Raw genomic sequence first — 24,090 nt, 5'->3', positions numbered from 1 at the left:
TGTTGACTAAATGGCGGTTGTAGGGTCCTCTGGGCAGTTCGGGGGGGCCCTGGGTTACGGACCGCTGTGCACACCCCAGCCCCGCCGGTTTCCTGGCTTTCTAGATCGTTTGCAGCCATTAAACTGCATGTTTTAAGAAGCCTCGGTCCGATTCAGTTCAGGTTGATTCAATTATGTCTTCATTGCTTCGGAGTTGGTTGAATGAGTTGACATGAGATTAAGCTCAACAAAAGAAAGGCAGGGCCACAACAGCTGCCGGCAGGCCTGCTCCTAGGTAGGGGTCTTAGGAGGCCTTGTACCTCCTCTTCTGTGTGCCCAGGAGTTCACAAACACTTTTCTTACTGTACTTTTCCCGTGGACATAGATGGGCAGCCTTCATACCAATAGACTAATTTAAATTACCAAACTTTATAATATACTGAGAATGAGGAATAGATCTGGGGTTTCTAAAAGATTTTAGTGTCTGTAGTGACAAGTGCAGAGCAATAACCTAATTGCTTTTTGTCTGAAAAAAATACATCAAACCACTAGTTTGTGCTTGCTTAGTTAATATGTGCTGAGAACTTTTAAGGTGTGTCCTTAATGGTAGATGGCTTTTTCTGAGAAGTCGTGTTTATTTTAGATACTGTTTTGTTCGGTATTCCAAAGACTGTGGAGTAGTGTGTTTGTGCTTTTTCAATCCTGGTGTTTCAGTTGAAGTCACCCCTTCCCCCATTGCTGCCATGTTTAATGTTATGTAAGTATTAAGTTCCAGAGACAGTGCCTTATTGAAAAGCTCAGAAGTCAAATTTACTATTTGTTTGGCTCATTTGTGAGAATTGGGTTAATAATCTGATCGTTTGGAATTTTAGTTATTTGGTGTGAGGAGGAAGCCTGCGCCTTCAGCTCTGCACATTGATTTGCATGCCGGAGGAGGAAGTAGGGTGAAGATTACGACTTTTCTAGGTGGATACCTATTTTAGTGTCCCACTTCTTTCAATCCTTTTAACACTTTCTACCACTTCACTGTTTGCCTTTTTTTTTTTTTTTTTTTTTAAGAAATAACTTGTGAGAAGTTTAGCAGTTGTCTTGGGTTCATATTATTCCCTTTCAATTCTTAATTTAAAAAAAAGGGAACTAATGCACCACTGAAATGAAGCTTGTAAAATATTTCCTCCCTTCAGCCTGAAGAATCTACTTAGATAACAGCGTAACTCCCCTCCCTTCTCTAGGTAATAGGCGAGGAAGGAGGAGGAGGGAAGATTTTGGCTTTGCCTTTACTTGAAGGTTTAAGGTGGAGGTGGATTTGCATTCTCTTTGTAAGGAAGCCTCCATTTTTGGCAGTGGAACTGCTGGGAGGAATAGCAGCCCCCGGCGTCTTTTTAAAGAGGAAATCTGAAAATAAGACTTAATCAAGTCACTTACAAACTGATGAAATACTCAGGAATATAATGGCCTGGCAAGTACCGTCCCTTTATCTCATTTCAGATAAATGCTCATCACTCTTCTCCATGTAACAGTATTTATGATGAAATGGCATGTTCTTGTCACAGCAGGGCTGCCTTTTCCCAACTCCAGAGCACTCTTAATTCTGAGCCGCTTGATGAGAGCCTCGGGGGTCCCGAAAGATGTGTTTTCCCACTATTATAGAATTACATTCTTTTCTCTCCATTGTCCCAAACTGATATAGGGTGATAAGGACTTTGAAGTAGTTTTAATGACTCTTGACTGCCTGCAATCTACTACTTATAAAAAATAGATATGCTTTTATCCAACTCTGAGGACTGTGATGGGCCTTCTCTTATGTTTTACAAGAAGCTTTGTTTCCACTTGCTAAAAAAAATTCAGATCAAGGTGTTCAGTATGGCTTGTATGTTATGGGTCTTGAGGTTGCTGTGTATGACTTGTCTTAAATGGTTTAATCCTAATACTTCAGTCAAATTCTGTAGCAGAATTTAATGGGTGAACAGTGGCTAGGTTTTTTTTTTTTTTTTTTTTTTTTTTTTTTTTTTTTTTAGTGGCTAGGTATTTTTAAGTCTTATGTATGAATAAAAACACGAGACAGTTCTATATACTGATGAGCATGCCAATAGAATAAAACAAATGTAATAAGACTTTAAATGACTAAATTGGGATAGCTAGAATAGTTTTCACATTACTGAGGTGTTACAAAATTAAAAACCTGGAAGGTATTTACAGTCTAGGCATTAAAGGAATCTCAATCATATCAAATGCTCTAAATAGTGAAGATTTTGGTCCCAGCATATGAATTAAAGCCAGGACAGTAGGAAGAGTGGATTTGTCCACTCATCTCCAGATGTGGGGGAGGGGTGTTGACTAGCTTAAATGCACGTGGAAGACCGGATTACACAAAGACAGCAGGAAATTTCTTAAATTTGGGTGAGGGAAGCTTGATCATTATAACTTAATGGCCTCATTTTGGTTGCACTAGAACCAACTTCACTCAAGTGCTGGCTTAAGAATAAGGTGATTTGGCTTGTTTTTCTACAACCAGTACTATAGTTAGGCACATGTGCAGTGGTATGTGGGGCAAAGGATTTTGAAGTGAGACCATGAGGGCAGATAGGAATCTGACTTTGAGGAAGTGGGAGGACAGGGACCATCCTTTCTTAAAATCTGTAGCTCTGATAAGCAAGCTCAATTCTTGTTATAAATCTATCTTCCAGATAAATAGAAGGGCAGCCCCTGCCAGCGTCTGCTGCCTCTAATTGTTTGTCCCTTTATGCCTAACATGGGGACCCTCCCGAAAAAGGGCATTAGAACACTTGCTGGCTGCCTGTTCTTCACATCCCCATTACTTCCTGCCCTGGGTAACAGCAAAGCTGAGTTACTGGAAATTTGGGGCCAGTTTGGTAATTTTATGATCAAGTTGAGAAATAAAATTACTAAACCTGAAAAGACAGCTGAGCAAGTTGTCTGAAAGAATGAGTTGAATTCCTTAGGCTGTATTCTTAAGCTTTTCCAAAGTTGTTTCTGACTTACACATGTCCCCATTTCCAGGGAAGAGCTTCTAGGAGCCAAAATGCTGGCTTTTTGTGGGCTCCTGTGTTTTGTGTATAGGTGCCCCTTATTTTCTAGTGTCAGAAAGCCTTTTGAATTTAAAATCGTTCAAAATTTATAGTGATATGGCCTGGAGATGGAGAGCCCAGATATGTTTTGTTCTTGATTCAGCATTAGGATAAATACTTGTGTGTCTTTTTTCCTACCTATATCAAATCTGGATAACTTCAAAAACAGTTCACTTATACCAGAAGTGTTTTTAGTGGATAGTGTTTTCATATGAATCTTCCACTGAACACTGACTGTATGTATTAATTGATAAGAGCCTTTCCCCCCCTCAATTTTGAAAGCAAACAGGTGATTTAAAAGGGCCAATTTACAACTTTAGTATTTGCTCTCTACTAAGACGGGGAGGGCAGGATTTATATGTTTGTAAAGAACCACCTCATGCCTTAAAAGGCATTGACTGCCATGTTTATGTTTAATCTGAATTTAGTTAAGTTTGGTACGATTAAAAACACTGGCCTTGTGGGAAAAGAGTGGTATGGTATAATGTTGAAAGTTATTTGTATATCTGTTTATATACAAAGATATACATATGTGTGTGTACCTGAATGCATACACTGTTCTCTTTGTAGAGAGTTAAAGAATACAGGTAAAGATAGAACAATTTGCTTTTTTAGTTTTCCCTCTCTTTGGTGAAGTATTCTAAAATCTTTTCAAAATGTTAAGATAGTACTGGTTAAGCCATAATAAGAACTCACTGATAATAATGCTTAATCTTGCTTAGTTAGTTAAAATTCTTCTTTTATCCTTTTCCCTTATAGTTCTCTTTCCGGACTAGATGAAAAATTTTAAAGCCAGTTTACAGGCCATAGTATCTGTAGTACTGATAATACTGAAACTAAAACTAATACACGTTGCTCTAAGTTCACAATAATATCCTTTAACTGACTTAATTGATTTGGAATGAAGCAGGCAGAGTTTTTTTTTTTTTAATATTTTTCCTGAGGCAGAGTTTTTAATCACATTCAAATATGCTAATGTGATTACATTTTATAGTACTAACTGTGGTTTCTAATCGTATGTAGAACTAACTGGGCACTTACATACAATTTCAAGAAAATGAGACTATATCCTGTAGAATCTTACCAAACTCTGTCTTTGAACAATCATCTGGTTTTGAATAGTTTAGGTTGGGATGTTGAATATCAACTTTGAGTATTTTAATCTTTTTCTGTCGCTTAACTTTTAAACATTTTTCCACAACTATTTTAGGGAAGTTGGGCTGGCCATTTCACCTCCTGGGTGTGACCTTGGTGATTTCCTTGAAATAGTGCTAAAGGATGTCAAGTTATAGGTTTTGATTACTACTGTAGATTACTATGTAGAGTTATCTTCACTAACCAGATTAAGAAAAAATAGTATGTGTAAAATATGGAAGGGAAACTTCTGTAAGAATTGTAAGTTTCCTAACCAGATCTTAGAGATAATTTTACAGTTTAAAGATACAAATGAATTGGTCAGTGACTAGCAGTTTAGGTGGTATGTTTTAATGATCATTTAATTGGGCTCTTAACTGGGAGGGGGGATAGTAGATTTGCTGGTTACTTCGCATTGAGTGGCTCTAAGTAGAATTTTTATGTGTTTTGGACAGTTTTTGAGGACCTTGAATACCTATTGCTCTGTACTATGGTAATGAGTAGTCCCCATCAAAAAATATAAGATACTTCTTATGAAGGACAGTCTGGTTGCTTCCACACATAAAGAACAATATCTAAAGTTACAGTAATTGTCAGTGTGGTGGCATTTACTTCTGATTTGTTGTGTTTAAGCTCAAATTATTGTGCTTTTCATTAAGCACTGTATAATGTGTAATTTTTGCTGATTTCTACATCTACAGGGAGTGGCAGAATTCACAGTAGCTTTACTCACATTGAATATCTTAAAAAACAAAACAAAACAGAAGAGATGACCTAAAAAAATCAGACTTCTATTCCAGGCAATTACAGCAATAGGGTTCCTACTTTTTTTTTTTAGAAAGATGGTGTTGTGGTAAATTTAAAGAAAATCTATCAAGGTAATCACAATATAAATAAAACCCTAGTGCTCTCTCAGAATGTAAGGTTAAACTGAAGAACTTCCTGCCTTTGGTGCCTTGGGTATATATGGCTGAGGGTTAAGTGCTATTTATGTGAGTAAAAGTTCTAGGAAAAGTTTTTAAACATTGAAAACCGTTTCTGCAAAGTGCCTTTTAGTAGCTTAGTGTGTTTGGAATGCTTCCTTTCCTGCCACTAGAAGCATTGAGACTAAGTGTTGGGTTAGAATGTGTACCCCTCTCCACTCCCCAGTGCTTTGTTGAGAGACAATTGACATTATCAATAGTCATGGTTCTGTGGCTTCTGTGTGCTTCACACGAGAGCGCTGAAGGTCTGGGAAGGCTGTGCACTCACCCCATTCAGCTGGAAATGGTGGTTGGTTATTAACAGTAATTAGGTTAGAATGTCTATTTCTCCAAGTTCTGTATTTATTAGAAGGTCTTCATTACAATCACTCTAAACATTTTTGTTTAGTAGATTGGTTTTAAGTAGCTACTGATTTATAACTTAAGGAAGTGTTTTGTCTATATAGAATTTCTAGACAGGAATTAGCCATTTGCTATTAGGTTTCCAAGCATGGCCCGTGTTTTTGTTTCAGTGGGTCTGTGAGTTGAGTGGTTGTAAACCAAAGTGATTGTTGCTTGAGCTGAACAACTTTGTGATATGGTTACCTGATTTTTTCTTTTTATTACCCTCTTGAAATTGCAGAGAATGGTAATTAGATGGCAGTGTGGAAGTTGTAATGAAATTCAAGTTAAATTCAGTATCAGCTATAGCTGGTGACCGAGGCCAGAGATGCGTGTACTGACTGTGTTGGCTATGTAGTGCTGTTCATTTATTCACCAGGAGTTTATTGAGAGCCTAACTCTGCCTGGGACCCCTTCCAGGCCGGCACTGGAGGCAGCGGTGGGAGGGAGGGAGGAAGAGAGAGAGGGGCAAGGTGACAGGGTCTCTGCTCCTAGCTAGGCCCAGGGTTTTCATTTCTTGTGGGTGAGCAGCAAGGATTTCAGTGACCCAGGGTCATCTAGTGCCTGGGACAGTAGGCAAGTTACTGCTCCAGAGTACCTCAGAAGCTTCCCCGGGAGAGCTCCAGTTTTCCCTGGAAGGGGGAAGGGGGTCTTCTCTCAGCTCCCCTAGAGGGCTCCCTGGCCTGTGCCATCTTCCCGTCACCTCAGGCAGAAGGGAGAGTGCTTTTTCCTAAGATTTCCACTGCCTCTTTACCAATCCTTTCAGTCTTCTGTTAGGCTGATGATCACTTAACCCAGATATTTAACATCTCAGAGACAAAAATGGAACCTAAAACTTCTTTCCAAGCTGCTTTCCCAGCCTTTGCCTGGTGGGAAGTCACAGGGATACCCCACCTCATGTTTCTAATCCAGAAACTGGGTGTAGGTTGTGTCTTTTGGGGAAAGGCTATTTTTAGAAAAGTGGAATTCCCCAAAACTTAACAAATGTCACAGACTAGTGAATTTTCTTAAAAAAAGAAAAGTTAATAAAGTTGAGGTTTGATGTGAGGGCTAACTTTGATTTCTGCCAAATTAGGACATTAAAAAACACACACACCTCTACGATGTGCCAATGTATCCTTTTTTTTTTTTTTTTAAAGGTTATTTTGGCACCAAAAACTAGAAAAGAGCTCTAATAGAGGGCAGTCTTTATTCAAATTGAAATGAAAATGAACTCCTCGAGTTGTTTTTCTTTTTCTCAATTAGCTCTTGGCCAGTGAAAACAGTGTTTTCAGGGTTTGGGAACTGCCTTTCTAGAATACTTGCTGTTAAATTCGTCAGTTAAAATATTACCTGGGATGCTGGCAGTCAGCAAATATTTGTTGAATAATAAATGCCTGCAAAGAAACCTAAATGATCAGTCATGTATTCAAATATCATTTAATATTTTGATTAGTATAGTCATTAAGTATTCTTTTGACTATATCTGTCTGTAAATATAGGTCTGTCCCCCAGAACCATAGAATTTTGGAACTATGAGGTGATCTGTAATTTATCCATCTGCATTAAGTAGATATTTTTGAGATAATGTGGTGACCACTTTAAGGTTGTGACTCAGGCAGGACTAGAATTCAGGTTTCCGGAATCTTCTATTATATCCCTCCACTGGTAGTCAGCCCATGGGTTGAGCCTCTATTGTGATGGCAACAAAAGACTAAGAAATTAACACAGAATACTTCAGTGCATTCTTTCTTTACTCTGATCTTTGATCTACAGTCTTATTAGGAAAAGTTTAAAGTTTAGTTTTTTTCAAAATGAAGATAAGGAATATGAGCAGTTTCTCTTTGAGTGTGAAGAAATGTTTCCTCGTCTTTGAGCTTGCTCTTTGAGGAAGTGGAGAGAAGGAAAGTAAACTTTTTTTCTTCTTTCTTTTTCTTTAACGTTGCCTGTGGTGGGAGTAGTTTGCATGCCTTTTTGTTTTCTTGGGTAGAATTAACTGACTTCAGTTAAAGTAGTTGGGATTATTTAAAAATGGACCTATGCTTGCTGTAAAGGTGGAGGGTTTTGGCTTTAGAGGTTAATTCTTCTCCAAAATTAACTTCTAAATCAGCCTGCAGAGCTAAATGCAGCCCCCCGCCCCCCCCCCCCCCAAAAAAAAAAAAAGGCCAGGGCACATGTGAAAAGTGGATAAAAATGAAAGGACCCTTTTTTGACTTCAAGGCTAAGGCATGCTGAACCAGCTAGGTTGAGGATCTTACTTTAAACATGTACATTCACAAAGTAGCGTTGTATGTATTTCCTTATTTATTGCCTAGACAGGAAGCCTTCCCTGATGCTTGTTGAAGGTAGAGAGTTGTTAAAAGCAAACTAGGATTGGGCAGCGGATTGGGGTGTACAGTTTCCAGTGAACCAGAATTTCTCATTTTTCCCTTGGCCAAGATGAACCACCATCTTGAGGTGTTCTGTATTTCTGGAGGGGAATTTTAGGAAAGGTCCCTATTTTGTGTGTTTGACCTGTGTAATCCCCTACTGTGCTTTCACGCATGTGTATTTCTTGTCTTTTCTTTTGTATATGAGACAGTTTAAAGCTCTGGCTTTTAAAATGTTACCCTTCTTTGTCATCTTATTCTTATAGCCTCTATATTTGTAGAGGCTGTTTATAAACGTACAGATGTATAGTTCAGTGACATTTTAGATGTATTTATCTGAATTGGACAGTTTCTATCCTGAAACTGCACAGTGTGGATTTAAACCATTAAAGCACCATGTTTTAAGTTTCCTAACTGGATGGAATTCTAGTGATGTGATAGGTGTGCTGATTGGACAAATGAAATCGTTATTTAAATCAACAAGCTTGTTGAACAGGCTGGCTCTGTGTTAAGTTGTGCCTTCTCTGCTACATGGAAAAGGTTCCTGTGACCACGCACTCAGGCCTCTGGGCCGTAGCTAACCCTTTCTGTTTTTCCCCTCTAGGTTTTGGGAATCTTGTCTCCAGATTGCTGGAATTGACTTGTTCAACTGACTCACTCACTCTCAGTGGAGACAAAGAGAAGTAATGCTTTGTGCTGACTCATATTTGAATCAAAGCATCGCGGAAAGAACCAGTGATACTCTGTCACTGAGCTTCCTAAGACTTCTGAAGATAAAAAGTTAGAGGAATATACATTTTCTTTTGAACTTTTATAACAAATATTTGCTCTAGTTTTGAAGCCCAGGACTGCTGGGGGTGTGAGTGACGAGAATTACAAGTGGCCTTATTCCAAGTCCAGAAATTCCTCAGCCAGATTCTTATTTTATGCACAGTCCTGAAGTGACAGGAAACATGCCAACTCAATCCCTCTTAGTGTATATGGATGGACCGGAAGTTATTGGCAATTCTCTTGGCAGCCAGATGGAGCTAGATGAAGCCATGTCAGTAAAAGGGACCACCACTGTTCCTTTCAGAGCCACGCAGGAGAAGAGTGTCATCCAAATCGAAGGCTACACACCCTTGGACTGCATGTTCTGCAGTCAGACCTTCACCCACTCTGAAGACCTCAATAAGCACGTGCTGCTGCAGCACCGGCCCACCCTCTGTGAGCCCGAAGTTCTGCGTGTGGAAGCAGAGTATCTCAGTCCTCTAGATAAAGGTCAGGCGCGAACAGAGCCCCCCAAGGACAAGAGTGGCAAAGAAAATGAAGACTTGAGCTGTGAAGTTTGTGGGCAGACATTCAGAGCCCCATTTGAGGTTGAGATCCACACGAAGACACACAAGGACTCTTTCACCTACGGGTGTCACGTGTGCGGACGGAGGTTCAAGGAGCCCTGGTTTCTGAAGAACCACATGCGAACACACAATGGCAAGTCAGGGGCCAAGAGCAAGTTGCAGCAGGGCTTGGAAAGCCCGGCCACCATCAATGAGGTTGTCCAGCACCAGGCTGCGGAGAGCATCTCCTCTCCTTACAAGATCTGCATGGTTTGTGGCTTCCTATTTCCAAATATAGAAAGTCTAATTGATCACAGGAAGATGCACACCAAAGACACGGCTTCCGGTGGCAGCAGTCCCCAGGCAGACTCTCAGCAGACGGGAATGCCAGCCCCTAGAGACGAGTTCCTGCAGTTCTTAAACCTCAGACCAAAAGCTCACGCTGAAACTACGAAGCAGCCCACCAGATGGATACCTCAGCTCGACCCCTTCACCACCTACCAGGCCTGGCAGCTGGCCACCAAGGGCAAAGTTGCTGTCTGCCGAGAGGTGAAGGAGCAGCCCGGGCAGGAAGGGAGCACCGACAACGATGATTCAGACAAAGAAGAGCTTGGAGAAATCTGGAACGGGAGTAAAAGCCATGCTGAAGGTTCTGGAAAATCCAGGTCCAATAAGAGCGGGTATGCAGGCCTAGCACAAGATAAGGAGAAGCCTAGACACACCAGTGGTGAAGTGCCTTCTGGGGACATGGACTCCAAGTTGTCCAGTAAGAGTGAGAAGCCCACGCATTGCTCTGAGTGTGGCAAGGTGTTCAGAACCTACCACCAGCTGGTCCTGCACTCTAGAGTCCACAAGAAGGACCGGAGGACAGATGCCGAGTCGCCCACCATGTCTGTGGATGGCCGGCAGCCAAGGACGTGTTCTCCAGACCTAACTGGCACCCTTGATGAAAACGGAGCCACAGATCGAGAAGGAGGCTCTGAAGATGGATCCGAGGATGGACTTCCTGACGGCCTCCACTTGGGTAAGTTCTGTGCTGGGAGCGGCCCTCTGCAGGGCACGGGCAGCTCAGGGTCTGGGGCCTTGGAATCCAGGCTGTTGTGATACCATCCTGTTGAAAGTCACTTAACTTCCTCTGGGTTGAGTTAAAAGGCCCCTCTATCAAGGTTTCTTCCTGTTCTGGAAGTTCTGGGATTTTATATTTTGCTAATAAAGGACACATGTTATTTTCTCTTGCGCATCAGCCTAGCAGGCGTCTTCAAACTACGGCCCGCGGGCCACATGCGGCCCGCAGAGGAGTCTGATCCGGCCCGCCAGGTTTTTTGGGCAGTGAGCGCAGCCGAGGTGTTACAATAGGAATTCATATAGTCCGGCCCTCCAGCTCTCTGAGGGACCGTGATCTGGCCCCCACTTTAAAAAGTTTTGAGGACCCCTGGCCTAAAGTGATGCTTCCTAAGTGGGGTGGTTTTGCCCCAGAGCAGCGGTCGCCAACCTTTCAGACCTCATGACCTCATGGGCCACCAGTTGGCGACTGCTGCCCCATAGGGCATCCGGCAGTGTCTGGAGACATTTTTGGTTGGCACACTTTGTGGGGGTGGGGTGTGCTGCTGGCACCCAGTGGGTGGAGGCCAGATATGCTGCTAAACATCCCCCAATCCACAGACAGCTCCACAACCGAGAAAGATCCTCCCAAACTCAGTAGCACCGGGTTGAGATCCTGGCTTTTGCTTAAATATTTTTTTTGCATTCCTGATCTTATCTATAAAAATAAGAATGTAAAGTTTACTTTATGTAGTAAACTTCCCTATCTGCCAAGGCCCAGCTCTCATGTTTGTTACAAATGGATTTCCAGTGGTGAGAAGGCACTAGGAATGATGGGTAACCAGAGTGAGAATACTGCTGTTACAGACATCACTTGGTGTACCGGTATCCCATCCTTTGTGTCTGGGGGTAGTGTTTGTTAAGTTAGCTCAGAAATAAATGTGTCTAAAGTACAGGGCATGTGAACAACCAAAGGTGTTTTCAAGCAATCTCATTTGCTCTGCCAAGTTTCTACTGTGCTAATGACATTTATTATGGGAACCGGAAGCTGCTATTGAGGCTGGTTAACATGTTGCTGGAGTCCCAGGGGACGCTAGCCAGGCCAGAGGACTCCCCTGTGCGGAGCCTTGCCCACCCTCTCCTCACCCAGAGCTTCTCATCCATTTGATCATATTTTGCTTCAATAAAGGATTCTGCTGCTTGAAAACAGTTTTAAAACCCAGCAAGTGGATGATGAGAAAATGAGTTAGTTTTAGAGAAACTTTATCATTTAGAAAAGTGTTTTCAGTTAAAACAAATGCTGCCTTTTCTTGTAACTTGATTGGATGTCGGTAAGAGGTCTGTGCATGAGACCCAAGATGAGTTTGACCAGATAACACATTGGACTCGCCATCCTCTGTTAAGCCTGGTTCTTTTTTTGATCACGTGATGGATGTAAGAGCTGTGGTTTTCATGTTAGACATTTAGACTGCTTTGAGTTTCCTGGGATGCAGGAAACCTGGCACTTAGAGAGCTACCATCTTCAGTGTTCAGAAGTCCAGAAAATACATTATGGTGTCTTAGTGACATAAAAAATTTTAAGCCCAGCCCTCTAGTCTTCCATGTGGTGTCTTTCAGAGTCAGTTCTGTTCAGGGCCGTGTTCCATGTTGAGAAATAATGAGGCTCTAGAGATGCCCCAGTGCTCCGAGAGAAATGAAATGGCCAGTCCACGTTCTGCCTGCAGGGGGTGTGGGCAGAAGAACCTGGTGGAGTGGCAGTCAGTGTGGCTAAGTGGTTGAGCATCGATCCACGAACCAGGGGGGGTCACAGTTCAATTCCTGATCAGGGCACGGGTTGCGGGCTCGATCTTCAGAGGAGGGTGTTTAGGAGGCAGCCAATCAAGGATTCTCTCTCAATTGATGTTTCTGTGTCTCTCCTTCCTTTCTCTGAAATCAATAAAAACGTATTTAAAATTTTTAATTAAAAAAATTAAGCACCTGGTGGAAAACTTGGGCTTGGTCATTGGGCAACTAGAATACCCATTATACCTGGGAGCGCCAAGACCCGGGTTTAGTCTGGTTCTGCCACTGCATTGTTTTGTGACTGATTATGTGTTGCTTAACCTTTCTTTGCCCTGATTTCCCTGTTTGCGAAATTGGTTCATTGAAATTTTCCTTGTCTTTCACCTCTCAAGGATGATTTCAATAGCTTGCCTATAAAAAGTTCAGTCCTTAAAGGACAGCACTGTAAAATCAAAGGTGATGCTAAAGAGAGCAGGAACCAGGTAGATGTGGACATTTCATGTCCTTTCTGTTAGAACAGAGGCATTGCTTAACTTTTTGGATCTGATGCAACATACCATAAATCCTGACACATAGTTGGAAGAAGGAAATTGTGATTAAGGTACCAACCCAGTGACAAATTCAGCTAGTTGAGTGTGATTATAAGAACTGGATGTTCTGTGTGCAGGGAATTGTTTCACCTAGATTTATGAGGCTGAGGCAAAAGTAGGCTTGCAGTTGTATGTGACAGACTTTAATCTTGTATTTATTAATTACTGTATTTTCCATTTGAACAACTGTAAACCTACTTTTGCCCTGCCCTGTATTGTGATGATGTCTTCTGGTCTAGATTGAGTTTACTGTAATTTATCATCAACCTGGCATTCTTTAGATTTATTTTTTTTATTTTAATAGAGTGGAGAGGAGCGAGAGCAACATCAATGATGAGAGAGAATCATTGATCAGCAGCCTCCTGCACACCCTGCATTGTGGATTGAGCCCATAACCTGGGTTTGTGCCCTGACTGGGAATCAAACTATGACCTCCTGGTTCATAGGTGGATATTTAATTACTAAGCCACTATGGCTGGGCATAGATTTACTTTTAAGAAGATCCAAAAGGGAAGTAAATAATTCATTACAAATTTTGTTCTAGCTTTTATAAGTGGGTTTAATAATAGTTCCTGTGATTACTTTTTAAAGTCCTTGTGGCACCCTTTTTTTAGATCCAGGCTGTCTCTGCAATGTTAGCACATGTAGAGGTGTTCAGATGTTAAGTGGTGGACACATTTTCCTCAGGGGAACTTAGGGTGACAGAGGGTACGATCCTGTCTGTATTGTACCTGGAGGCTGATAGAGGGCTGGCTTGTAAGCTGCTTTTTAAAATCAGTGAGTTATACATAATCAGAATGTGAAATGTGGAAGGAGCAGGGAAGAGATAAGCCTTTTATTTGAAAATAAGTTTTTCAAGACAAAACGATCAGTTTAGTTATGCTAAATTTTAATAACTGCCTCACTCATCATATTGTAATGTTCACGAGATGAGCTCTACAATAAGATGTTGAGCTAAAACTTAACCACTCATTTTTTGGGGTGGGGTATTTTTATTGCAGTATATAACTATTTGTCTTTTGGAGGGCTGGCGTGATGTTTAACGATCCTTTAATTGTGTGTCCCCAGTTGACCTTTGCTCTTTTGCCTGTGAGATACAGTGTCCCGATCACCCTGTCCAGATTGAAGTGTAAAGTTTAACGCATTGTAATTGAGGACAGGTTTGATTTGTCAGCTAGATTGGGGCAGGTGAATGCTGTGGACAATGCAATCTGCTTTCCAGAACGTTGCTCAGTGTTGACAAACTTTCCTAGGTGGTTGCTGGTGCCAAACCTTTTATTTTCTGTGAAGATTAAGTTGTGCTTGCTACCCTCTAGTGGTAACTTGCCCAATCTTAAGGATAAAAGTCTTATTTTTCCCGGTAGTTGGGAAAATTGGTGCTCTATATTGGCTTACTTTTCTAAATTAGACTTGTTCTGAAGAAGCTGGTTGTTCCAGCCGTTTGTGTAGGTCCTGCTCCAGCTGGCCAGATCCTGCTCGTTCCGCCATGTGGAGAGTGCTGCCTGTGCATCTGGCTGTCCGTGAACTTTCCCTGATTAGCAAATCGAAAACTCAGTCTTTAAAAAAAAGATTTTTATTGATTTCAGAGAGGAAGGGAGAGGGAAAGATAGAAACATCAATGATGAGAGAAAATCATTGATCAGCAGCCTCCTACACACTCCACACTGGGGATGGATCTTGCAACCCAGGCGTGTGCCCTGACCAGGATTTGAACTGTGACTTCTTGGTTCATAGGCTGGTGCTCAATCACCGAGTCACCCCAGCTGGGCAGAAAACTCAGTCTTTAACAGCAAACTGCTGCAGCCCAAAAACCCACCCCAAACAAACAAAAAAACTAAACACGGGCATGATATAAAACTGCAGACAACCTCAAAACATTTGGTGTGTTTTCAGCCTTTATGGTTTACCCAACACTAATATAAAAGTTATTGTATGCTTTTGAAAAATGTTTACATCAAGAAAATTTCAGTTGAGCTGTCTTTTTACACATTTTTGTTTCTGCTTTCAGATAAAAATGACGATGGAGGTAAAATAAAGCATCTGACATCCTCAAGAGAATGTAGTTATTGTGGAAAGTTTTTCCGTTCAAATTATTACCTCAATATTCATCTCAGAACGCATACAGGTAAGGAACTTTTTAGATTTTTTAAAAGGATGTATTAGTCAAAAGAATTATGAGGTGCTTTTTATCTGATTGTTGTTGCACAGATAATCTGGTAGGTCCCTGGACTAGTTTAAGAATAAATGTGTATCATTTTAATACTTTCAGAATCATTGTAACTTGAACTATTGTTCCTATTTTCAAATTATTTTCCTGTTTAGTTTCTGATTACCATATTCTCTCATTTTCAAACCTCTTTCATGTGTTTTTAAAAAAATTTTATTGATTGATTGCTTTTAGAGAGAAAAACATTGATTTGTTATTTCACTTATTTATGCATTATTTTACTTTCAAAATGGAATCTGTTCGGGTGACATTGGTTTGAGGTATACAATTCTACCACACATCACCTGTATGTTGTATCTTTAACATCCCAAGTCAAGTCTCCTTCTATCACCACTTAACCCCCTTTTCCTTCTACCTCCCCCTTCCCTCTAGCCATCACCTTACTATTGACATTGGTTGATTCTTCTATGTGGCCTGACTGGGGGATGGAAACTTGAAACCTTGGCAAAGTTATCAGGACAATGCTCTAACCAGTTGAACTACCCAGCCAGGGCCTTTAATGTATTTTAAGGCCACAGCTTCTTTGTATTTTTATAGTTCAGAATGAAATGGCAATATGTTTTACAGATTGTGGAAGTGGCTGTAACAATGGGTAGAAAGCTTCATGCACTTGAATTTCATCTCTTCCTCTCACTAGCTATGCAACTTTGGTCAAGTGATTGAACCTTTATGTGCCCCCGTTTTCTGAGCTGTAGAGGATAATAATATTCACTTTCATAGGGCTATTGTGAAGGTTAAAGAAGAATAAAGTGTTGCTATTTTATTTTTAAAATTAAGACATATTCACTTGTTCATATACTCAGTATAGTGAGCGTGGTAAAGCGAACACCTGGCGAGGACTCCTGGATATGGAGATTAGTAGATGGAGAGGGAAAAGTTAAGAGCCCTGTATCTCATAAACTTCTGTATTACGGTAGTGTTTCTTGTTGTAGGTGAAAAACCATACAAATGTGAATTTTGTGACTATGCTGCAGCCCAGAAGACCTCTCTACGGTATCACCTGGAGAGACACCACAAAGACAAGCAGGTCGATGTGGCCGCTGAGGCCAAGAGCGATGGGAAACACCAGGAGCCCGAAGATGCACTACTCATCGCCGACAGTGCCCAAACCAAAAATTTGAAAAGATTTCTCGATGGTGCCAAAGATGTGAAAGCCAGCCCACCTGCCAAGCAACCTAAGGGGATGGGCCCTGCCTTTCAGAATGTTCTGGGCAGCGCTGTCCTCTCGCCAGTCCACAAAGATACTCAGGATTTCAGTAAAAATGCAACTGAAGCTAGTGCCGGTCAGATGGGCAGACGCCCTGCCCCTGCTTACCTGGACGTGTTCAAGAAGAGACCAGTGCCCGAAGCGCAGGCCGTCAGCCTCGCTCGCAGAGCAGAGGTGGCTGCTCCGCCTCATGCTCATCCAGACGCCACTGCCACCCGCCAGGCCGAGGGGGGCCTCAGAGAGAGGGCAGAGGTGGCAGCGGACAGCAGAGTGAAGCCCAGCATGGACTGTCAAGAGAAACCTTTGAATTTATCCCTCGGGGTGCTTCAAAGTTGCCCGGCAATTTCTTTGAGCAAGAGTGTAATCCCAAGTATCAGCTGTCCGTTTTGTACCTTCAAGACCTTTTATCCAGAAGTTTTAATGATGCATCAGAGACTGCAGCATAAATACAATCCCGACGGCCACAAAAACTGTAGAAACAAGTCTTGGCTTAGAAGCAGACGCACTGGCTGCCCACCAATTCTGCAGGGAAAAGACGTGCCTCCCTTGTCCGGTTTCCCCAAGCCCAAGCCCAAGCCCAAGCCTGCCTTCCCGGCCCAGACCAAGACCCTGCCGTCAGAGAAGGGGAAGCTGGGCCCCACGGGGCCAGGCAAGGCCCCTCTGGCCTCAGGGATCGACTCTAGCACTTTAGCCCCCAATAACCTGAAGTCGCACAGGCCACAGCCCAGTGTTGGGGCGCAGGGGGCTCCGGCCGCCAGGCAGCAGCCCTCGGAGATGTTTTCTAAAAGCGGAGTTTCTCCTGCCCCCGAGAAGACGAAGAGGCCGGAGACGAAGTTCAAAGCCCCGGTGGTTTCTGTGGCCCAGCCCTCCACGAGCAGCAGCACCAGCAATGGCTTGGCCGACTTCTCGGCCAAGCACGATGGCCGGTGGGCTCCCCAAGGAAAGGACTACTTCTGTGGCCGCAGCTCCAGCGTTGCCAGCCCGGAGCTTGGAGAGCCGCTTCCCAAGCAGCCGAAAGCCAAGCCCGTGGTCTTAGATGCGGAGCAGCCCCGGCCCCACCACAGAAGGATCCTCGACCTGCCGCTGATCCGCGGAATCTCATCGCTACTGCCCCAGGAGTATGCGTGTCCGCCGCCAAAAGTGCTGCCTGTCAAGCCACGATTCCTGGCGTCAGGCGAGATCGACTCCTCCAACGTGCTGACCATACACAAGTCCTACAGCGGGCCCGGGTCCCATTACAATTGTGCCCCCGCGGCTGGCGCAGCCCTGGAAGGTACGGCCGGTCTGGTTCAGCTGTGCATTCTGGTGGGGGTTTCTCATGGGGACAGAGCGTGGGGGAGGTATCTGACAGGGAGACGTTCCTAGTAGGTTTGGCACTGGTTTTTGGTCTCAGCCCTCCAGGGTGCAGTCTTATTCCTGAGTTTTGACTTTCTCTTACTAATTAATCTTTCTACCTTGTGGGGGTGATAATAAAAAAAGGCTGTTTAGGATCCCCGACCTGACCCTCTCCTGCTCTGAAATTCAGGTGCCATTTAGCCCCGGTCACCTCCCCCCATCAGGTCTCTTCCTCCTACAGATGTGGTGTGCCCAGCACTCATGCCCAACCTGCCCCGGGATTTGAGATTTGGGGAACTTCTGCCCTCATCTTACACCCCTCCTAGGCTGTCGGCTCCTTTAGAGCAGAACACCCGTTGGGAGAATTTGGATTGGCTCACGTGCCCCCACAAGGGAGTTCAGGGATAGGGGGTAAGCACTACCTGAGGACCTTGACCTGTCAGGAGCAGACCCTGTGCGAACTGCTGGTTAAACAATCTTTTGAGCAGTTTTGATGTCAGGACTAAGAATTATGGGCTGCCTACTTAGTCCTTGAGAAATACTAAGAGAATTTCCAAAGTGCCATTACTTCCCCAAAATGTGCCAGTTGTTAGCGTGGAGAAAACTCGCACTCTCCCCCTGGGAGTGTGTTCTAAGCCTCTGCTTCCTCAAGACAGCGCTTCGCAGGGGTGTCTGCCTGTGAACGGGCAGATGGCATGCCCTGGGCCTTTCCCATTCGGCAGCCTGGGTTAAACCCTCTCACCTCCTGCAGAATGTGAGCTCTGCTAGGCAGCGCTGCCTGAAGGCCAAACCCCCAGTGCTTATGGAAGTGTATGGTGACAGTACTCCATCAGGGTAGCTTGATGTGAATTAATCACTAATTAAAAAACAATTGCTTTCAACACTGCAGTGATTAAAAAAGTTGCGATGAAATACTAATTTTTGTTGCCTTTGGATTAAAAGCAACCCTCTCCCCCCAATCTTAGAACAGACACGAGTCAAAACTTGAGAAAATACCATGTTACAAGTAAAGTTCTTTTTTAAATGAGGGTTTTTTCTGTTCCACAGTTTTGGCTCATGATGCTTTTAGGTTTCAAGTATGTTATGCTGCCTTTTTTTCTTTTGGCTTTTTAGGTCTTTCTATAACAGCCAGGACTTTGAGAATTTTAGCTTTAGTGACCTAAAATCCTGTGGTAACACATGTCTTCCTGACACTTAGGACTGGTGGCTCCGACCACATTATCAGAGTTAGGAATTTTGAAACTAGCCTCTGACAGCCCACCCATAGCTTACCTCATCGCTTAAACAAAATTCTAAGTGCCCTTTTCACTTCTTTTCCAATCAGGAAAAAGACCTGTGTCATATCAACACTTATCTAGCAGCATGCTTCAGAAGAGAAACTATGAGAATTTTACTGGGAATGCACATTACCGGCCAAATGACAAAAAAACTTGATTTCCTATTTTGGGGAAGAAAGGTAAGCATTTATTGATTTTGTTTAATTGAAAATAAGCCATCTAGCTTAGCCAATATAATAGAAAGTAAAATTGCTTTTCATTTTCATTTTTAGGTGTTTTATTAAAACTTAAGAGTGCTCAGGAAAAAAAATAGTATAAGATAGCAACTGAAAGTTAGTAAGCAGTTACTTTGTGTGGTAGGCATGGACTGTTTTATAAACACGGTTTTACTCCATCCTTCTTCCAGCAGGTGGCGGTAGGTCATACATCAGCAGATTGTGTTCTCTGCTTGTTTTTGTCAGTACAGTTTTATTGGCACCTGGCCATGATATTGTCTGTGGCTGCAGAGTTGGGTAGTTGTGAGAGGAACAGATTATTACTGACAGATTCCCTGCGCTGTGCACTACAGCCGATCAGTAACAGTATAGGCTGACTGTCCTGTCTGTCTAGCACTGGCCTTTCCCTGCAACCTCCAGACTTTTAGAGAAGAGGGGGAGAGGGAGAAGGAGAGGGAGGGAGGGAAGGAAGGGAAGAGAGATAGAGGAGGAGAAACACTGATACGAGAAAGAAACATTGGTTGCCTCCAGTACGGACCCCAACCAACTAGGCCTGATCCTGCAGTCTGGGCACGTGCCCTGATAGGGAATCAAACAGTACCTGGGAGGATGTTTAGCCAACTGAGCCGCAGTGGCCAGGGCCCTGGCACCCCCTTGTCAAACAGCCTCTCTGATACTTCAGGACCAGCTCACAGACCATTTCTGCAGATGTTTGTAGAGAGCCAGGGCTGCTTCCCCATGTGTGTGGCCTCTGCCTGTGTGGCTCATGCCCATTTCCGCCCGTCTTACCTAGCTAGATGTCTGACCCCACCACTAGCTGAGCTCCAGAGGAGAGTCCTCCACTTAGTGCCTAGCCCATCGTCGGGAATGTCATGGAAAACTAGATAGATATTGAACAAATAATGTTCCAGATATTTTATGCACTTTGTTGTGGACGGAGGTTATTCTGAGTCACTTGTTTTGTTTAATGACTCCTGGTCTGTCCATTCATTTCCCTCTCAAAACGAAAGAAACTTGCAGAGTTTATTGGAGTGGTAACTGGCTTTGCAGACTGAATTCACAGAGGTGAATTCTGTGTCTTAGTTCAATCCTGTTCGTTGAGTCAATTAAATAAATACCAATGACCATGGAAGTTGTGTGGCTTTATCTGTTATTTGTCTGTCTCTCGCTACTTGCACTGCAGGGTTCAAGCTGCAGCGAACATGCAGGGCTCGAGCCCTGAGGTTCTGTTCCTTTGGTGCACTTAGGGCTGTTTTTTAAAATGGCCTCCGTTAACCACTCTCTCCTCCTGTGTTTCCCTTAGGTCTTGATGGGTGTGTGCTCCATGAAGTGGAGTCTGTTCATCCTTCAAGAAGTGAGCGGTGAAAGCTACTGAAATAAGCTGTGACTGGACTGTACATACGCGCAAGGAACACTACATGCTGCAAAGGGGTTCTGTTAACTTTTGTACCAAATAGCAATAAAAACTTTAGTTTGAACAGCTGAGTTGTATACAAATGGAGACGGGAAATCTCTATTTTGTCCCTGAATAATATATATATATATATATATTTTTTTTTTAAAGAATTGACCAAATAAGCAGAGTTTTTGCATACTTGAGCGCTGCTGAAAAGAATCATTTGGGCTGGGGAGGGTGGGGAGAAAGTATATAATGCTTGCACCTCAGGTAAAATCTGTACATACATAAGTTGTACCTGCTTGTTTCAATACCCTGTGTATCCTTCTCATGTAGCTCCTCACTCTAAGAAGTTCTGCTATTTGCGCTCTTTCATTTAAGATGTATGTTTTAAAATTTTTTCTTGATGATTTGTATTATGTTAAATTGTCTGCAGTCTGTTGTCTTAAAATTTGTTAATGGAAGTGTTGACCCTCTGTGAATATTGCTGCCTGTGGCGAGGTCAGCTACTCTGATTCGGTGCCCTTTTATCTCCATGTCCTGGTGTCGCTGAGGCGGAGCCCCTCCACGTCCCCTCTGGGAGCCGTGTCTGCAGGGCAGCTGCTTCCTCTTGGAGCAGCCAGCTGCCGGCACGCGCACCGAAGCGTGTGTGTAGCTACTCAGATTAGTCTCCTCTCAAACAAATCATTTCTGTTGGAAAATTCAGGGTTTTTTTTTTCATGTGTTTGCTTAAATTAGTAGATAAAAAAATTAAATGCTAAATTATACATGATACAGATATTGGAAGCAATTTTCAAGGAAATTAAAGTTTTTGGGGAAATTTGTAGGTTTGTATTGGAAGTCAGTGCGTCTGCATTGGGGTCAGCAGTGGGCATATTCAGACACGTTGGTTCCGAATAAGAGCTTCTGGCCCGAGCCTTCTGGTAAACCTGTTTGTAGACCTCGGTTGTCTTCCCATTTTTGGTTTTAAAGCAACAGTGTTTTCTCAGGACACATGCAATTTGGGTTTTAAAGAGAATAGAGCCATCGGTTGGCCGACTGGATGTTTTAAACTTCCGTCCCCTTAGTTTGCAGTTTGTAGCTGAGTTCTCCAGCTGTCCTTGGGTTTATACCATGAAACATTTTACTAAGAAAACTGTTTGAAAAATAATTTTGCACTGTTAATGTTTCTTAAGGGTAAAGTCCTAAAAGAATCTTGATTTTTTTTTTTTTTTTTTTTGGTTTGTTTTGTTTTCATTATGCAACATGAATGAGAAGTCTTAACTCCCATATGACAGGGAGACGGGCCTGAGATCAGTCTGCTGGCCTGCGGCAAAGTGCTTCGTATCAGGAAAGCGTACACTATTAGCCCCTTTTCCTGTTCACAAGCTGAGCCATATGTACATAATCTAGATTTTTTGTTTCCATAGTTTTGCACTTTTATAGCCTATTTTTGAAGATTAACACATTTGCGAAGATGATTGACTTGATCATTGCTAATCTGATGAGTGTTACAGAAAGCTTGCTCTGACTATAAGTGTAAATCTTAAAGGGGGATACATCATAGTAGAGGGCTGAAACTTAAACCTGTATTTAAAAAAAAATCACCAAATCTATGTGAAAACAAGTCAGTTCGTGTTATGCTGAAATTATGGGAGTTTTCATATTTCTCCTTCCTAACCACATTTCTAAAAGTATAAAAGTACCAGTTTTTTTTTCTTTTTCACAGCCCTTGTATTCCAAAACATGTTATATTTTATGTCCATCAGTATTAACTATTGGGATACTACTGGTTTTGTATGTTATTTTTCCTTTGGGACAACAGTACATATATAATAGAGGTACAATCTGTTGGATTTTTGTTTATGTATTTATTTCATTCCAGTTTGATTTATTTTAATTGTTGATACTTAAGTTGTCAAACAGTAGATGTTACTTGTTTTATTTATGATATATTTCAGCTTAAAGTTATGTTATTATATGTGGATGTAAATATAGATTTGGTGTTTTGCAGTCTTGGTTTCTGGTCTTCATTGTGTTCTGGTTTCGACTTTGTTTCATCGAACTACTTATAAACACAATTTTACACGATAGTAGTGAGATTAGTGTAATGACTACCCTTGTCCTGAGCAGCATTTTGTGTCTTTCTGCGCCTCCCCGCCCGTCTCCCCCCAGCTTTCTGAAGCAAATCTCAGACCTGATGTAACTTATGTTTAAAGCACAGCACTTCTTATGATCACGTAGCTGAATGGCCAGGTTCCTTGAGCCAGCTGCCATCTCACAGCTGGTAGGTTCACTCAGGGTCCAAACAAGTACCCTCTCCAGTTTAGCTGGTCTGACGCCCCGGGCGACATTTTCGCTGGAGAAAGGTCCTGGGTCCTATGCATTCATTCCTGTTTGGGTTTCTTGCATACTTGTGTGTGGATTCCTCTAACCTGTTTGTCCAGCCTCTGTATCCTGTCATCGGGTAACTACAGCTAGAAGTTTGAGATTGGAGCTCAGATTTGGGGGGAGGGACTATGGATTTACATGGCGTCATCACTGGACACACACACAACACCGGGGCTTTTCAGCCTGGGGATAAGTTGGACTAGTGGGTTCAGAAGTCCCAGTGAGCAACCTGTGAGTTTTCCCATCAACCTTCCTCTTTTGGGTTTCACAAGGTGCCTTTGTAATAAAGGCCTATCATTCCTTAGCGTCTGTGAGCCGGACTTCTGTGAAGACTCACAGTGATTTTCCCTCACGGCTTAAATGCAAAGGAGTCACCGGATTGGGGACCACCGGTTGGTGCCCAGCATTTTCCAGACACGGCAGCCAAACCGGCTTTTGATGTTCCGCCTGCTGTCCTGGCCACAGTCTGTGGGACAGGGGTCTGAAGGCGGCTTCGCTTCTGGCCATGTTGAGACCTTGAGGGTTCATCATGAACACCTGAGATCCAGACCTGTGGACATTTTCCAAGGACCCTGGGAGATGGTGACTGCACAGTCATCTGGGGAGGAGTGCATCATGGGTGGGTACCTTCAGCTCCGGGGCTGAAATACGTATTTTCTTTCATAAAAATACCAGAACATCATCCCATACACCAGGAGGTCGCTGGATTGCAGGCTTGATCCCCCCCCCCCCCCCCCCCCCCCCCCGAGGGTGTGCAGGAGGCAGCCAATCTGTCTCTCATGGCTGTTTTTCTCTCTCAACATTTATTATTAAAGGAAAATGCCTCTTTTAAGATGATGCTTTTTTGTTGTCAATCCTCAGAATATTTTTACATTGATTTTTAGAGAGGGCGGGGAGAGACAAATGTCAATGTGAGACATATCTTCACATTTTGTTTTTCTGAAACCCTGGGTTTCTGATGAGATTAACATGATAACCTACTTTACCTTACTATAAGTAACAAGTCCTGATGTGATTATTGCCATGATTATGTAAATGAAGTTTTAAAAAACATTTTTATGTAGTTTTACCTGTTTGTAGCAGTGGTTCTCAGCTGTGGCTCCAGCTAGCAAATCCTCACCAGGAATTGGCAGGAGAGCAAGTTACCAGGCTTGGCCCAGGCCTGCTGCACCCGGAGCCCGGGGTGGGGTCCGTTATCGGGTCTCCATGCTCTCCTGTCCTGCGGGGGGCTGGGGGGGGGGGTCCCACTCGGGACAGTCGTGGTAGAGTGAAATGACCTGGGAGCTACGGCAAGGACAGATTCATGGCTTCCCATCTTTAGACACTGCTTTACTGCCCCTCCAATAAAGTTTTGTTACGGAAAACATACTTTCACAGTCAAAGCTGTAAAACTGGGACTATTCAGGGATGTTGAGCTCTC

The 24,090-nt window shown here is 43.0% G+C and overlaps 1 protein-coding gene across 3 annotated transcripts in view; it reads left to right on the top strand.

The window, feature by feature from the left end:
• ZNF217 (zinc finger protein 217) overlaps positions 1 to 22,292 on the top strand; it is a 39,840-nt gene extending 17,548 nt beyond the window's left edge. For all 3 annotated transcript variants that reach the window (XM_045574248.1, XM_036418482.2, XM_036418481.2), the window contains 5 exons: positions 8,519 to 10,254; positions 14,652 to 14,768; positions 15,803 to 17,350; positions 18,737 to 18,868; positions 20,208 to 22,292. In XM_045574248.1, the coding sequence (XP_045430204.1) occupies positions 8,841 to 10,254; positions 14,652 to 14,768; positions 15,803 to 17,350; positions 18,737 to 18,846 (3,189 nt within the window). In that variant the 5' untranslated portion in view covers positions 8,519 to 8,840 and the 3' untranslated portion in view covers positions 18,847 to 18,868; positions 20,208 to 22,292. The remainder of the gene's footprint in view (positions 1 to 8,518; positions 10,255 to 14,651; positions 14,769 to 15,802; positions 17,351 to 18,736; positions 18,869 to 20,207) is intronic.
• Positions 22,293 to 24,090: the final 1,798 nt, after the last annotated feature.

This window comes from Pipistrellus kuhlii, unplaced genomic scaffold (genome assembly GCF_014108245.1).
Source record: "Pipistrellus kuhlii isolate mPipKuh1 unplaced genomic scaffold, mPipKuh1.p scaffold_m20_p_6, whole genome shotgun sequence".
Lineage (NCBI taxonomy): Eukaryota > Metazoa > Chordata > Mammalia > Chiroptera > Vespertilionidae > Pipistrellus > Pipistrellus kuhlii.
The sequence above is the reverse complement of the archived record's forward strand: the minus strand, read 5'-3'. Positions and strand labels throughout refer to the sequence as shown.